Raw genomic sequence first — 12729 nt, 5'->3', positions numbered from 1 at the left:
AGGCACAAATGGGGAAAGATTTGGAGGTGGGAAGAAGTATGAAAGATTCACAGACAAGGATTGGTTTCATGTGATTATTGGAGCACAGGCTTATTATAGAGAAAACAGCTGAAGATAAAACAAGAAAACTGGCTGAGGCTCCATCACCTTCAACTTGTAGGCCAGAAGTTGCAAAGTGCTGGGCCATAAGCTAACACTGTCTTACTGATGGGTTTGTTCAGGTAGCATAGCGTTTCTTAAAAATTTGAGCTACATTAAAAATCAAGAGATTTTCATCATGGCCTTGGACTTGGCAAAAGAGACCTAGATCTGACATGAAAAGCATGAGAATAAATAGATAATCTAAACTTCATAAAAATTAAATACTTTTGTGCTTCAAAGGGCACCATGAAAAAAAGGAAAAGGATAACCCACAGAATGGGGGAAAATATTTGCAAATCATATATCTGCAAAGGGACGTGTATTTAAAATAAAGAACTATTATAGCTCCAAAAATGAACCTTTGGGCACTGTTGATGGTAACGTAAATTGGTGCAGCCACTGTGGAATACATCATATCGGTTCCTCAAAAACTTAAAATAGAAACACTGGGGGATCCCTGGGTGGCTCAGCGGTTTGGCGCCTGCCTTTGGCCCAGAGCATGATTCTGGAGACCCGGGATCGGGTCCCACATCGGGCTCCCTGCATGGAGCCTGCTTCTCCCTCTGCCTGTGTCTCTGCCTCGCTCTCTCTCTCTGTCTCTATGAATAAATAAATAAAATCTTTAAAATAGAAACACGGTATGACCCAGTAATCCCGCTGCTGGGCATTTACCCAAAGAAAACAAAAACACAAATCTGATTAATAGATAGATAGATAGATAGATAGATAGATAGATAGATAGATGAATGGATAAAGAAGATGTGATATATATATGTATATATGATGTGATATATACGTATATACACATACACACACATATATGATGGAATATTACTCAGCCATAAAAAAGAATAAGATCTTGCCATTTGTAACAACATGGACAGACCTAGAGGCTATTATGCTAAGTAAGTCAGAGAAAGACAAATACCGTAATGATCTAATTTATGTGTGGAGTCTTAAAAACAAAACAAATGAGCAAACAAAAGTAGAAACAGACCCATAAATACAAAGAACAAACTGATGGTTGTCAGAGGGAGGGGGTGGAGAGATGAGGGAAATCAGTGAAGGGAAGTGGGAGATGCAGGCTTCCAGTTATGGAATTAATAAATCACAGAGATGAAAGGCACAGCATAGGGAATATAGTCCACAGTATTGTAATAGTGTATAGTGACCGATGGTAGCTACACCTGTGAACTTAGCATAGTGTAACATATAGAGTTGTGGGATCACTATGTTGTATACATGAAACTAACATTGTGCATCAACTATCCTCCCTTTTGTTTTTTAAGATTTTGTTTATTTAGGGACACCTGGGTGGCTCAGCGGTTGAGCATCTGCCTTTGGCTCAGGGTGTGATCCTGGGGTCTGGGGATCGAGTCCCACATCGGGCTTCCTGCATGGAGCCTGCTTCTCCCTCTGCCTGTGTCTCTGCCTCTCTCTCTCTCTGTGTCTTTCATGAATGAATAAACAAAATCTTTAAAAAAAAAAAAAACATATTAAGATTTTGTTTATTTACTGAGAGAGAGAGAGAGCGTACACATGAGCAAAAGGAAGGGCAAAGGGAGAGGGAGAGAGAAAAACTTAAGCAGACTCTGCACTGAGCAGCACCAAGCCCCACTGAGTCCCATGCAGGGCTCCATCTCATGACCCTGAGATCATGACCTGAGTTGGACACTTAACTGACTGAACCACCCATCCACCCCATCCCTCAACTCAAAAAAGAACTCTTACAGCTCAAAAATTAAAAAGATAGCCCAATTTTTAAAATATTTTTAATTTCTAAATTTTAAAAATTTTAAATAAAAAATTTAAAAAAATTTTTAAATTTAAATAAAAATCAAAACATTTTGTTTTGTAGAATTTTTAAATTTTTTAAAAATTTAAATAAAAATCAGAACATTTTGTTTTAAAATTCAGATGCCCTTGAAACACTGAAAGAACTGATAACTTTGGGTTTACATCCTGCCTGGCAGCAAGGATGAGCTGAGCAGCAGCTGACTCCTCTAGGTGAGCTCACTAATCAGCCACAGTCCCCACTACTCACTCATTCAACGGCATCATCTCTTTAAGACTAAACTCATTCTGGTGCTCAGTTGAAAGTTTTTGTGTTCTGAGTTTTTTTTAATTTCCTTCACTGATTTTATCACTGTATTTCAAGAAAACTCTTAGAAAGTCAAGAATGTATCATATATTCTGTTATCACTCACAACACCCAGCACAAGACCAAGAACAAAGTAGATAATCAATGTTTAGTGAATGAATATATAAATGAATGAGTAAATAAGTACTTCTCTGTGATCTTCTTCAAAATCTGCTCTTCTTCCCCCAAACTCTGGACTTTTGCTATTAAAAAGATGGCCTAAAATGACTATGGATGTATAATTAAAAAACAAAACACCAAAGTCAGTCATTGTGTTTCTATTTCAATGTTCTATTAGGTTGCAATGGAAATGGGAACTCTGAATGAAAGAAGAACAGATCATTATGTCTGACAGCAAGGTGAATTAGAGCCCAGGATACTGAGAACTCTGGCAAATAAGATTATCAAACACTATCAGCAATCTTTGAGGGAATTGTGAAAAATAGGATAGATGCCAAAACTCTGGAGATCAGCAAATGTTATTGCGATTTTCAAAAGGGGAAAGAAGCTATAACGTGCCATTTCCAGACTAGAGAATGTGATGTCACTCTCAAACAAAGTTCTTGAACAAATTCATAAAGAGACACTTGTAGGCACCTTAGACAGAAGAGAGAGTCCATTCGGAGCCAGGACAGGGTCACCAAAACAAGTCCTACTAAATTCATATCATTTTCTTCTCTCTGACAAAACTCTTACCCTAGTGGATTGGAAAAATATGACAGGTATAATAAATATGGTACAATGAGAAGGTGGGCAGTGAAAGGGCTAATTCAACCCTTGGGCTATATTAAGAAGCATTAAACATTCAGCATAAAAGAGGTGATAATTATTTTCTTTCTCTGACCACATCCAGAGACCTTTATATAAAATTTAGTGCCACTCTTGAAGAAGATCTTTGATAGTATGATCTTTTGAAGGTCTATTTGGTAAAATATCTTTTTTTAAAGATTTTATTTATCTTTAAATAAATAAAAGAGAGGCAGAGACATAGGCAGGGGGAGAAGCAGGCTCCCTGCAGGGAGCCCAATGCGGGACTTGATCCCAGGACCCCAGGATCACAACCTGAGCCAAAGGCTGACACTCAATCACTGAGCCACCCAGGTGCCCCCTAAGATTTTATTTTTAAGCAATCTTCATACCCAGTGTGGGGCTCGAATTCACAACCCTAAGATCAAGGGTCACAAAACTTTTTAAATTTTTGTAAGTAATATCTATAATGAACATGGGGCTTGATTGAACTCATGACCCCACAAGATCAAGTGTCTCAGGTTCTACTAATGGACCCCGCCAGTGTACCTTGGCAAAATATCGTTAATAGCATAAAGCTCTCATCTAGATCTCTGGCATCTGCTGAGAAATTGAAAGATCTAGTTAAGTCTACATTCCTAAATGGCAACAATAGGCTGAACACAAGTAGTGACTTTCCATATGGACGGGACACATGATCTCAAGCCTACCATAATCACCACCACCCTTTCTTCTATTGCCCTCCATGAGGTGGTGGACCAACTATCGCAAGTCATCTTACTTGGCCAGCTTCACTCTTTTATTCTATCTGCCAAGCACCCAAAGGCACTGGAGTTTGCAACCCAGCACACAGTAAATCCAAAGGAGAGCAAAGATGATTAAGCAGCAGATAAGCATCTTGCATGAGCAAATGAGGATAATCATAGTCCAGGGGCTATGATCAGAATCTCCAAACATCCAATGGGCAGTCATGGGGAAGAAGTATCTGTCTTGTGCTATGAAATCCCAAGGGGAGGATACTACAGAATAAATAGGTGGACATACAAACCACTTACAACAGCCAGAGCTATCCATAGGTAGACTATGTAGGCGTGGGGAGTGATGCGTTCCCCATCACTGGAAATGTACAAGCACGTGATATACTACTATGTTGCAAATACATAATCCAAGGGATTCAAGTATTGGATGAGGCAAGAGAAGGCATGGATCTGAAATTTTTTACAATAGGAAAAAAAAAAACAGTTTTAAAACCTTCTCCTTAGGTCAAAAAATTCTTGAAAAAGAGATAAAAGAGAATAATAAGTCAACAAAGAACTCAGTACCATTTTTAAAAACCAAAAACTTCGCCTCCCTCAACTCACAGAGGACAAAATCTAAGTAAGTGAAGTGTTTGCACCAAACTGGCGAAATGTTTTCCAGGGAGAAAGGAAACTGGCATCAGGCGTTATTTTTGGTGATTGGTCAAACGCTCTTCAGAGGCAAAGCAACAAAGGCAAGGAATAAAAGTAAGAGAGTAAACAATGGAGCCCCATCAAGAGGCAGCCAGTCCCCACCACAAAACCGCCATCTGCTACTGACATCAATCCTTCAAGGGGCAGCTTCAGGCAGACGATGTCTTGGGAAACAAGATCTGCTGCCTTCACATTTCCAGCCTTGTGACCTTGGGCAAGTCATTCCAACCCATCAGGCCTCCGTTTGCTCATGTCTATATCAGAGCTCACACGAACCCTTTCCATACATTGTGCAGGCTGAGAGTAGTGCCGTTTGGGAGTGAGCCAAAGAAAGTGTAGAGCCCTGTATGTACATCAGTAATTAGGAGGATAATAAACAGAATTTTGAAAGAAAAGATTCCAGACGGTTTTGGGCACAGCAACAATCCTGACCTAAGGCTTGTGGGTATCAGTTCTAAAGGAATAAAATTCAACAGCTTTAACCAGAATGTAGAGACCTTTAGCGTCTGGAAGAGACAAGATCATCTGGACAAATTTCCTGCTGACATGTGTTACCTTGGACTTGCTGAGTAGTTGTTAAAATAAAAGTGAAAGGCAAAAAAGTATTTAAAAAAAAAAAGAACCAGCCAGAGGAATAAATGCTTAATTGATCCCCAAGCAAAGTTCACACAGGCCCAGTGGTAGTCGTAATCCAAAAATCCAAAAATCCAAAATACAAATGTTATTTTCTACCATGACAATGCTAATGAAAACCCCCAAAATGTCCAAAACTGAACATCCCCTTCTCTGTTGTGGCATTTTTGGGGGAACCTCAGTTAAAAAGAACAATAATAATCAGCTAACATTCATCTTACAAAATACAAACTCGCTAAAAAGTGTGTATGCAAAAGACTGAACCTGGGCTTTTGTATTGGAGCAGTCGGGTGAATTCAAATCTCTAACCACTAAAGGGCTTGCTCCTAAATTCTCAGCAAGGCTGAAACATCGTCTAAGTCACTGTTTTCCATACTGAACTGAACACTGGAGAAGGGTTTTCTGCTTATTTTGCCCTAGGGTTTACCCAGAGGTGATTAGCATGCCGGGTCTGACCAGAACTAAAAGGCAAAAGACGTTTGGCGAGACTGGAAAAAAAACAAAGCCCTCCCCTGATGGCTGCTCCCCTCCCAAAGGTTCCCAAGCATCTGAAGCGTGTGCAGCAGCTGTGGATGCCGGCCTCCCGCTGCTCCTGGGGAGGCGACCCGACTTCCTGGGTCACCGAGTCCGGAGCTGCAGCAGCACCTAAAAGCAGGTGTGGCGGTCTCAGGTCCCCCAGGGGCCCCAAATGACCAACTTGCTCAAACAGTCCACCCAGAGCCTCAAGGGCAGGCATCAATATGCCCTGAAGACATCTTCCGTCTTCAGCCTTTGCATGGAAGACCACAACACACCCTGTGTCGCAGCAAGGAGATCCGCAACCAGAAAGAGACCAGACACTGAGAGGCGCAGGCCCAGGCTTCCCTCGGGGTACATCCTCAGGGAAAGCGGGGAGCATGGTGCTTTTAGGTTTTCCTTGCCAAAGCTGAGCCTAAAACTCATGAAGGTGGGAGAACCCCAGTCTGGCGTGAATGAGGACTCCGCCTGCATTTATCTGATTGTGTCTGGTTTCTTATCTTGCCTTGCTAGTGAGGGTTAGGGGAGCAGCTTCTAAGAGGAGCGTGCACCCCATGGCAGCAGAGCTGGAACGCGCAGCCAGAGGTCATCTCACCCTGCTGGCAGGCTTCCGCAGGCACTACGGCAGCCAGGCAGCTCCTACCAGCCTCCTACCAGCCGAAAGGGCACACTAAGCTGTTGGCTTTGAATGAGGGCTGATGACCCCACACGCTCACCAGCGGATGGCCGGTGATTGGGGCTGCACACTGTGAGAGAATACATTTTCTTCACCGAGCTCCCTCTTTATGCCTAAATGCCTGCATTACTTCGGATCGATATGCCCTATAACAGTTAATCCATGGCAACCCAGGCCAGCAGAGAAACACTGACAAAGAATTGCAGCCCAGGGATGCTGCTTCCCTGTGCACATGTATGTGGCTTCCAGCCCAGAGAAAGAGGCAAGGGAAAGCAATGACAAAAACCAAGAAGAAGAAAGAAAAATAAATGCAGATCGTAAAAAACCATATTCGGGGGCTTTCAGCATGGAAGGGGGGAGGAGGCAGTGACTGTCAAAATGGCCTTAGAGTGACATGTCACCGCCAAGATGATGGAGTATCCGCGACACTCCTAAAGCCGGGCGTAGGATCCTCCTCACACACCTGCAATGCAGTGATTGCTGCCCGTTCTATAATCCATACAGCCAGCGCCAGCGCTCTCTGCAGTTGAAACCAGTCTGGACTTGTGCGGCTGCCACTGTTTCTACTCACAATAAGATTATTGATGCATAACAACATTTCGTGATGGCAGGGAGGAAAAGGGTAAAAGAAAGCCAAAGCAAGAGAAAAAGGAAAGGGGAGGGGAAGCATGACTCCCCAGCCCTCTTCTCACCTTTTATTTGGGCTTCATATTCGGCAATGATCTCTTTGTCTTTCTTGAACTTAGTTTGAGATGACATCTTCCAACGTGGCCAAAGGCACTGACAGGCTTTTGATTTATTTCTCTTTTTCTTCCCGAGTCCTCTCTCAAGCCCTGGTAATCACAGGCTCTAGTCGATTTCACAGGTTTAGGGGCTAATCTCTTTTACAAGGCTGCAGAACCAGGGGGGGGAAATCCCTCTCGTTCCGGGAGGAAAATTCTCTTTACTCTCCGGGGGGGAAAAAAACAAAAATGTCTCTAGGAGCTTGGTCTGGTCAGCTCCTCTTGCAAAAGAAGAACTCCCACCCTAGGAACACAGTAACCTGTCCCAGATTTTCAAGATGTTTCTTCCGCAGAAATAATAACCAAGAGCAATCACACACACATGCACACAAACACACTCACGCGTGCACTCTTACACTCATCCGGACACACACACACAGTCGTGATCTACACGCACACATACACACACATTCACTCACTCACACCCGCTCACCCACCCACCCACACACACACACACACACATCCACGAGAGGCGCGGCGCCTCCTTGGTCGCGGTCGCGCAGTCAGTCCCCGGCTGGCTTTCAAAAGCTCTGCTAAGGAGATGGTCAGGTTGCCAAAGGGCCAGTCATCTCGCATCCTCCCTCCCTTCGGCGCCTCGGGTCTGATGTACAGTGAGGATCAAAGCCAGGAGAGCGAGATGGAAGTTCTCCTGCTGCAAGGTTTAAGCTTCGGGTGAACCAGGGCTGGACTGCTCGCCCTGCAGGGCTGGCTGAGCGCTCCCCCACCCACCTCGTCACCAAGCTCCACCTCCCGGATTTTATAACAACTGACACATTGTAGCCTACAGGAGAAGAGAACTCACTGCAAGCAAAAAGGGGAAGAAATGCTCACAAAAGGGGAAGCAGCAGGAAAAAGAATCGGGTGGGAAAGGCCTGGGAGGCCCCTGCAAACTCCATTAACAGTCGGGTTAGGAATTTTTCTTCCAATAACTCCAAAAGGTTCACCTTTTCTTTGTACCTTGCAATTTAATTTAATTTCTCAAAGTAATGGCTATGTGACAGTTTGTTACTCTATAGGGATTGTCTAACAGAGGAGAGAGGCTGACCCATGTAGGCAAGCTCATTAATATTTGTTGAGCAATTGCGGGCTGGCAGGGACAATGCCAGGCATTTCAGACATGCAGCTTTGCAAAGCTGTTGAAAGCAGGCATGCTGGAAACACCCAGCTGCCTCAGTGTCTCTTGGAGGTTTAGGCAAATCAGTAACTCACTGAGTCTCAGTTTCCTCACCAGTAAAACAGGCTCTCTTTAAGGGCTTTTTAATTCATTCTTTCAACAAATATTTATGGAAAGCTTACTATAGGTCAGGCATTGTTGTGGATACAAGGATACAGCAATGATCAAAATAAGCACACACATTTAAAAATAAAAAATCCCTGTCCTCCTGGAGCTCCGAGGTCTCCACATTACACAACTCTGAGAAATCCCCACCAATCATGTTCATATTCTCAGTAAAGGCAGAACTCAGAATGCACAGTGAATGGTACCTCCTGGAGTTAGGCAAAGCAAGAGGCCCTAGAAGAGGAAGATGAAAAATAAACAAAATGAGTAAATGATACAATATGGTAGAAGAAGATAAGCGTTATGGGGAAGAAAATATTGCTGGGTAAGCAACTTAAAGAAGAGAGAGCTCTTAGGAGGCTCAAATAAGAATGTGAAGCTAAGCTTAGCATGGTGCCAGGCACATAATAAGCACTCCATAAATGGTAGCAATTATTATTACCCCATGATAGCCTCCAAAAAAAAACTAACAATGTAGTAGAAGCATCCATCTTTCACAGATGAAGGAAGAGAGGCATAGATGGGAAGTGACTTAGCCAAAGTCACTAGCATTCAAACATAGGCTCTCTGACACCAGATTGTGATGATGCGAATGCTTGAGTATTCCTGCATTCTACTAAAGAGATTCAACCCATTTCACATGCACTTCAGTAGAATAAGATTTTTTCTACTAAAAAAAAAAATGAAATCAAGCACTATAGGGTTGCTGAGCACAGGAATTACACATATTAAGGTTATTAATATGTTTATCCCCTCAGTTTGATATTTTCACAAATTTCTCAGTCTCACATTTGCCTATCTCTGAGTGTATAATAAATGATTGGATTTGGGTTCAGAAATCAGTCCATCTCTATCCACTGAGGCTTCCCAGAAAGGGTGGCAGTTGGGTCTCCTCAGACAGGCCTGGGGCCAGGGGGTAGGGAGGAGACAGGATATTCTTATAGAGCAAACAGTATGAGTTAAGCCTGCTGATGGGAAGGCATAGGATCTGCTGAGAGAAAGCATAGGGAGAAGTTGGGGAGGTGAATCACAAGGCTTACTACAACTTCATATCCAGAGATGGAAAGTCACAGAGTTGCTAGTACTGTCCCACAACCAGTGACATCACCCTCCTGCCTTACCTTTCTCAGGGGCATGCTCAGTCCCTCTAAGGTTCCCCTTGGAGCCATTTTAAAACAACAAAAGCCATACACGTTACCTGAGAAAGATGTGCTCAGAGATTAGTATCCTTGCCTCAAGCATAGACTCTCAAAGGCAAAAAGAGTTAAGTACCACAATCTTGGGACATGACAGACTAGATTCCCTGCCTGGCTCTGCTATTGGAGTTCTGAGAAATGGCACAAGTGACCTGACCTCCTTGCTTTAACCCATTGGAGGCCAGAACCAGTACGTGTCAGCTATTCTCATCGTTATTAAAATTTCAAATATTTCCCGGAGATTCATGTATTAGGGCACTGAGCCACAGAAATAACATAAAAGACTATATGAAACTGAAGTGAAGGGCGCTTAGGTGGCTCAGTCGGTTAAACATCTGCCTTGGGCTCAGGTCATGATTCCAGGGTCCTGGGATTGAACCTCACATTGGGGTCTCTGTTTGGCAGGGAATCTGCTTCTCCCTCTACCCCTCCCCTCCTGCTAGAGATCTCTTTCATGCTCTCTCTCGCTCTCTCAGATAAATAAATAAAATCTTTTTAAAAAAAGAAAAGAAAAGAATCAAGTGAAGTATGGTATGGAGTTATGTGCTGAGCAGCAAAAGAAGCTGGATTTTGGTGTAAGACTGATGGTGATTAAAATTCCAGTTCTAGGGCAGCCTGGGTGGCTCAGCGGTTTAGCGCCACCTTCAGCCCAGGGCATGATCCTGGAGACCCGGGATCGAGTCCCATGTCCGGTTCCCTGCATGGAGCCTGCTTCTCCCTCTGCCTGTGTCTCTGCCTCTCTTTCTCTCTGTGTGTTTCATGAATAAATAAATAAAATCTTTAAAAAAAAAAAATTCCAGTTCTACCACTTATCACCGTATGGGGAGATGGGGAGACCCTAACTCATTTCTGTGCTTCACTGAGCCTCAATCCAGTTTCCTCATCTGTAAAATGGTGGTGATGTTACTCACAGCACAGAATCCAGGTGATCATGAACTTAGAGTGCCTGGCACATAGCAGAGGTCCCACAGATGTAACTCCTTTCTTAGGGCTTAACCATGCTGGGCCTAGGATCAGAGTTGGAGCTCCACTGATCCCTGGGTCAAGAGCAGAAAGAGAGGAGAAAGAAGAAAAGGGTTATATCCCCTGCAAATACATCACTACACAGAGTGAACCCACGTCATCCAGAATCTTCCTTTCCCAAGAGGAGGTAGTACAACCTGGACAGGAACCTTAGTAGGATGCCCTCAACTTTTTTCCTCTAATACTCTCCACGGCTCACCTACTTTCCAGCTGCTCTTCTGCAACACTCTCCTCTACATTGCCACTTCTTTGTTATAGGAGAACCAACTCCCATTCCTGATGATTACCCTTTACAAGGTAGTAACAGAACAAGATTTCTCCAAAAATAAGTGTGGTATGTGACTGGGAAGGGGCTCTACTATGTCTTTTGATCTGTGCCACCCCCAACAATGGGAATACCCCCTGGAAGGGTATATTCCATTTATCTCAGGCTCATTTCCTAAGTTCTTTTAGCTATTCTTGAGTTATACTAATAGCTAGTATTTATCAAGCCCTCATTCCATCCAGGCAGTGGGCCAAGTACTTTACATAGATTTTATCATTGACTTCTTTCTACAATCCAATGGGTCAGTTCTATAATCATCCTTGTTTTACAGATGGGAAAAACAGAGGCACAAGAGCAATGAAGCAATTTTCAATATCACACAACTAGCTACTAACTGAATCATATTCTTTTTTTTTTTTTCTGAATCATATTCAAACCCAGGTCTGATCAATATGGGAGCCCAAGGACTTAACTAACTAGCACACAATTCTATACCAGAACAGTCATTGGAGGAATAACTGTCAAATATTAACTTGTTTTCCTCAATCAATACAACGTTCAACCTAAAGTTTGCCATTAAAAAAAAAAAAAAGAAGAAGAAGAATTTAGGTTTAAAACTTAAGGAGGGGATCCCTGGGTGGCTCAGCCGTTTAGCGCCTGCCTTTAGCCCAGAGCGTGATTCTGGAGTCCCGGGATCGAGTCCCGCGTTGGGCTCCCAGCATGGAGCCTGCTTCTCCCTCCTCCTGTGTCTCTGCCTCTCTCTATATATATCATAAATAAATAAATAAATCTTAAAAAAAAAAAAACTTAAGGAAAACGGGGACGCCTAGGTGGCTCAGTGGTTGAGTCTTTGCCGTCGTCAGCTCAGGGAGTGATCCCAGATTCCCCAGACGGAGTCCCACATTGGGCTCCTTGCATGGAGCCTGCTTCTCCTCCCTCTGCCTATGTCTCTGCCTCTCTCTCTCTGTGGGTCTCTCATGAATAAACAAATAAAATCTTAAAAAAAAATTTAAGGAAAACATGTCAAAATGGCTACTGATGAGGCTCAAATTACAATTACAGCTGAATAACACAAAACTCACTGAACTGGTTTCTTTTCCTGGTTGGGGGGGAAGAAAAAAAGACTCTACTTGGAGGAAGAGTGACCAGAAAAGTTTTGGGTTTAAGGCAATTTGGGGGGCGGGGGGGGGAAATGTCAAATATGAAACCTTCCCAAGATAACTAGTAAGAGTTGACACTTTCTGTGACATTCTCCAATGCTATCAACTACTGCATCCTTAGCTGGCTCAGTGAATAATTCTTCCCTTCAATCTCTGCTCTGCAAAATGAAAACAACCACAGAACTCAGCTAGTTAGTGCCAGGACTGCATACAATTAATAGGGGCAATGACAACATGCCATGCATGTATATGCTGGTTTATATTTTATAAAGCCCTTTCATATCATTCATCTTATTTGGGCCCCACAATAACCCTAGGGGAGAGTACAAGTGGACTGTTTTTAATCCCCATTTGAGGAAATGAGTGTATAAGTGGCAGCTTTGATGGAAGAATTATTTTACAACCTCAAGTATAAGGATGGCTTTCCCATGTCACAAAACCTCTAAGCCATAAAAGCCTGACAGTCAACTACATAACATTTTTTTCAAAATTCTGCCTGGCCAAAACCACCATAAGCAAAGTGAAAGACAAACTGTAAATTGAAGAACAATATTTGCAACACCAATGATAGGCCAAGGACTAATTTCCCTAATATACAAAAACATACAATTCCAATAAATACTTGCATGTGAATGCTCATAGCTACACTGTTCACGAGAGCCAAAAGGTGGAAACAATCCAAATGGCCATCAACAGGTAAATGGAAAAATGAAACATGGT

At 42.9% G+C, this 12729-nt stretch overlaps 1 protein-coding gene across 6 annotated transcripts in view; it reads right to left on the bottom strand.

Moving 5' to 3' along the window:
- SRGAP3 (SLIT-ROBO Rho GTPase activating protein 3) overlaps positions 1 to 12729 on the bottom strand; it is a 326045-nt gene that overhangs the window by 244586 nt on the left and 68730 nt on the right. For 3 of the 6 annotated variants that reach the window (XR_005374626.1, XM_038565768.1, XM_038565772.1), the window contains exon 1: positions 6997 to 7801. The exons of 1 other annotated variant lie outside the window; for it this stretch is intronic. Coding sequence is in view for 3 of the 5 variants with exons in the window: in XM_038565768.1 (XP_038421696.1) it covers positions 6997 to 7063 (67 nt within the window). In the remaining 2 variants the exon portion in view is untranslated. Of the gene's footprint in view, positions 1 to 6996; positions 7802 to 10472; positions 10599 to 12729 lie in introns of those variants that run through there. 2 more of the 6 variants (XM_038565770.1, XM_038565766.1) reach the window with 2 other exon arrangements.

This window comes from Canis lupus, chromosome 20, assembly GCF_011100685.1.
Source record: "Canis lupus familiaris isolate Mischka breed German Shepherd chromosome 20, alternate assembly UU_Cfam_GSD_1.0, whole genome shotgun sequence".
NCBI classification, from domain to species: domain Eukaryota; kingdom Metazoa; phylum Chordata; class Mammalia; order Carnivora; family Canidae; genus Canis; species Canis lupus.
This window is presented reverse-complemented; position numbering and strand designations above follow the sequence as displayed.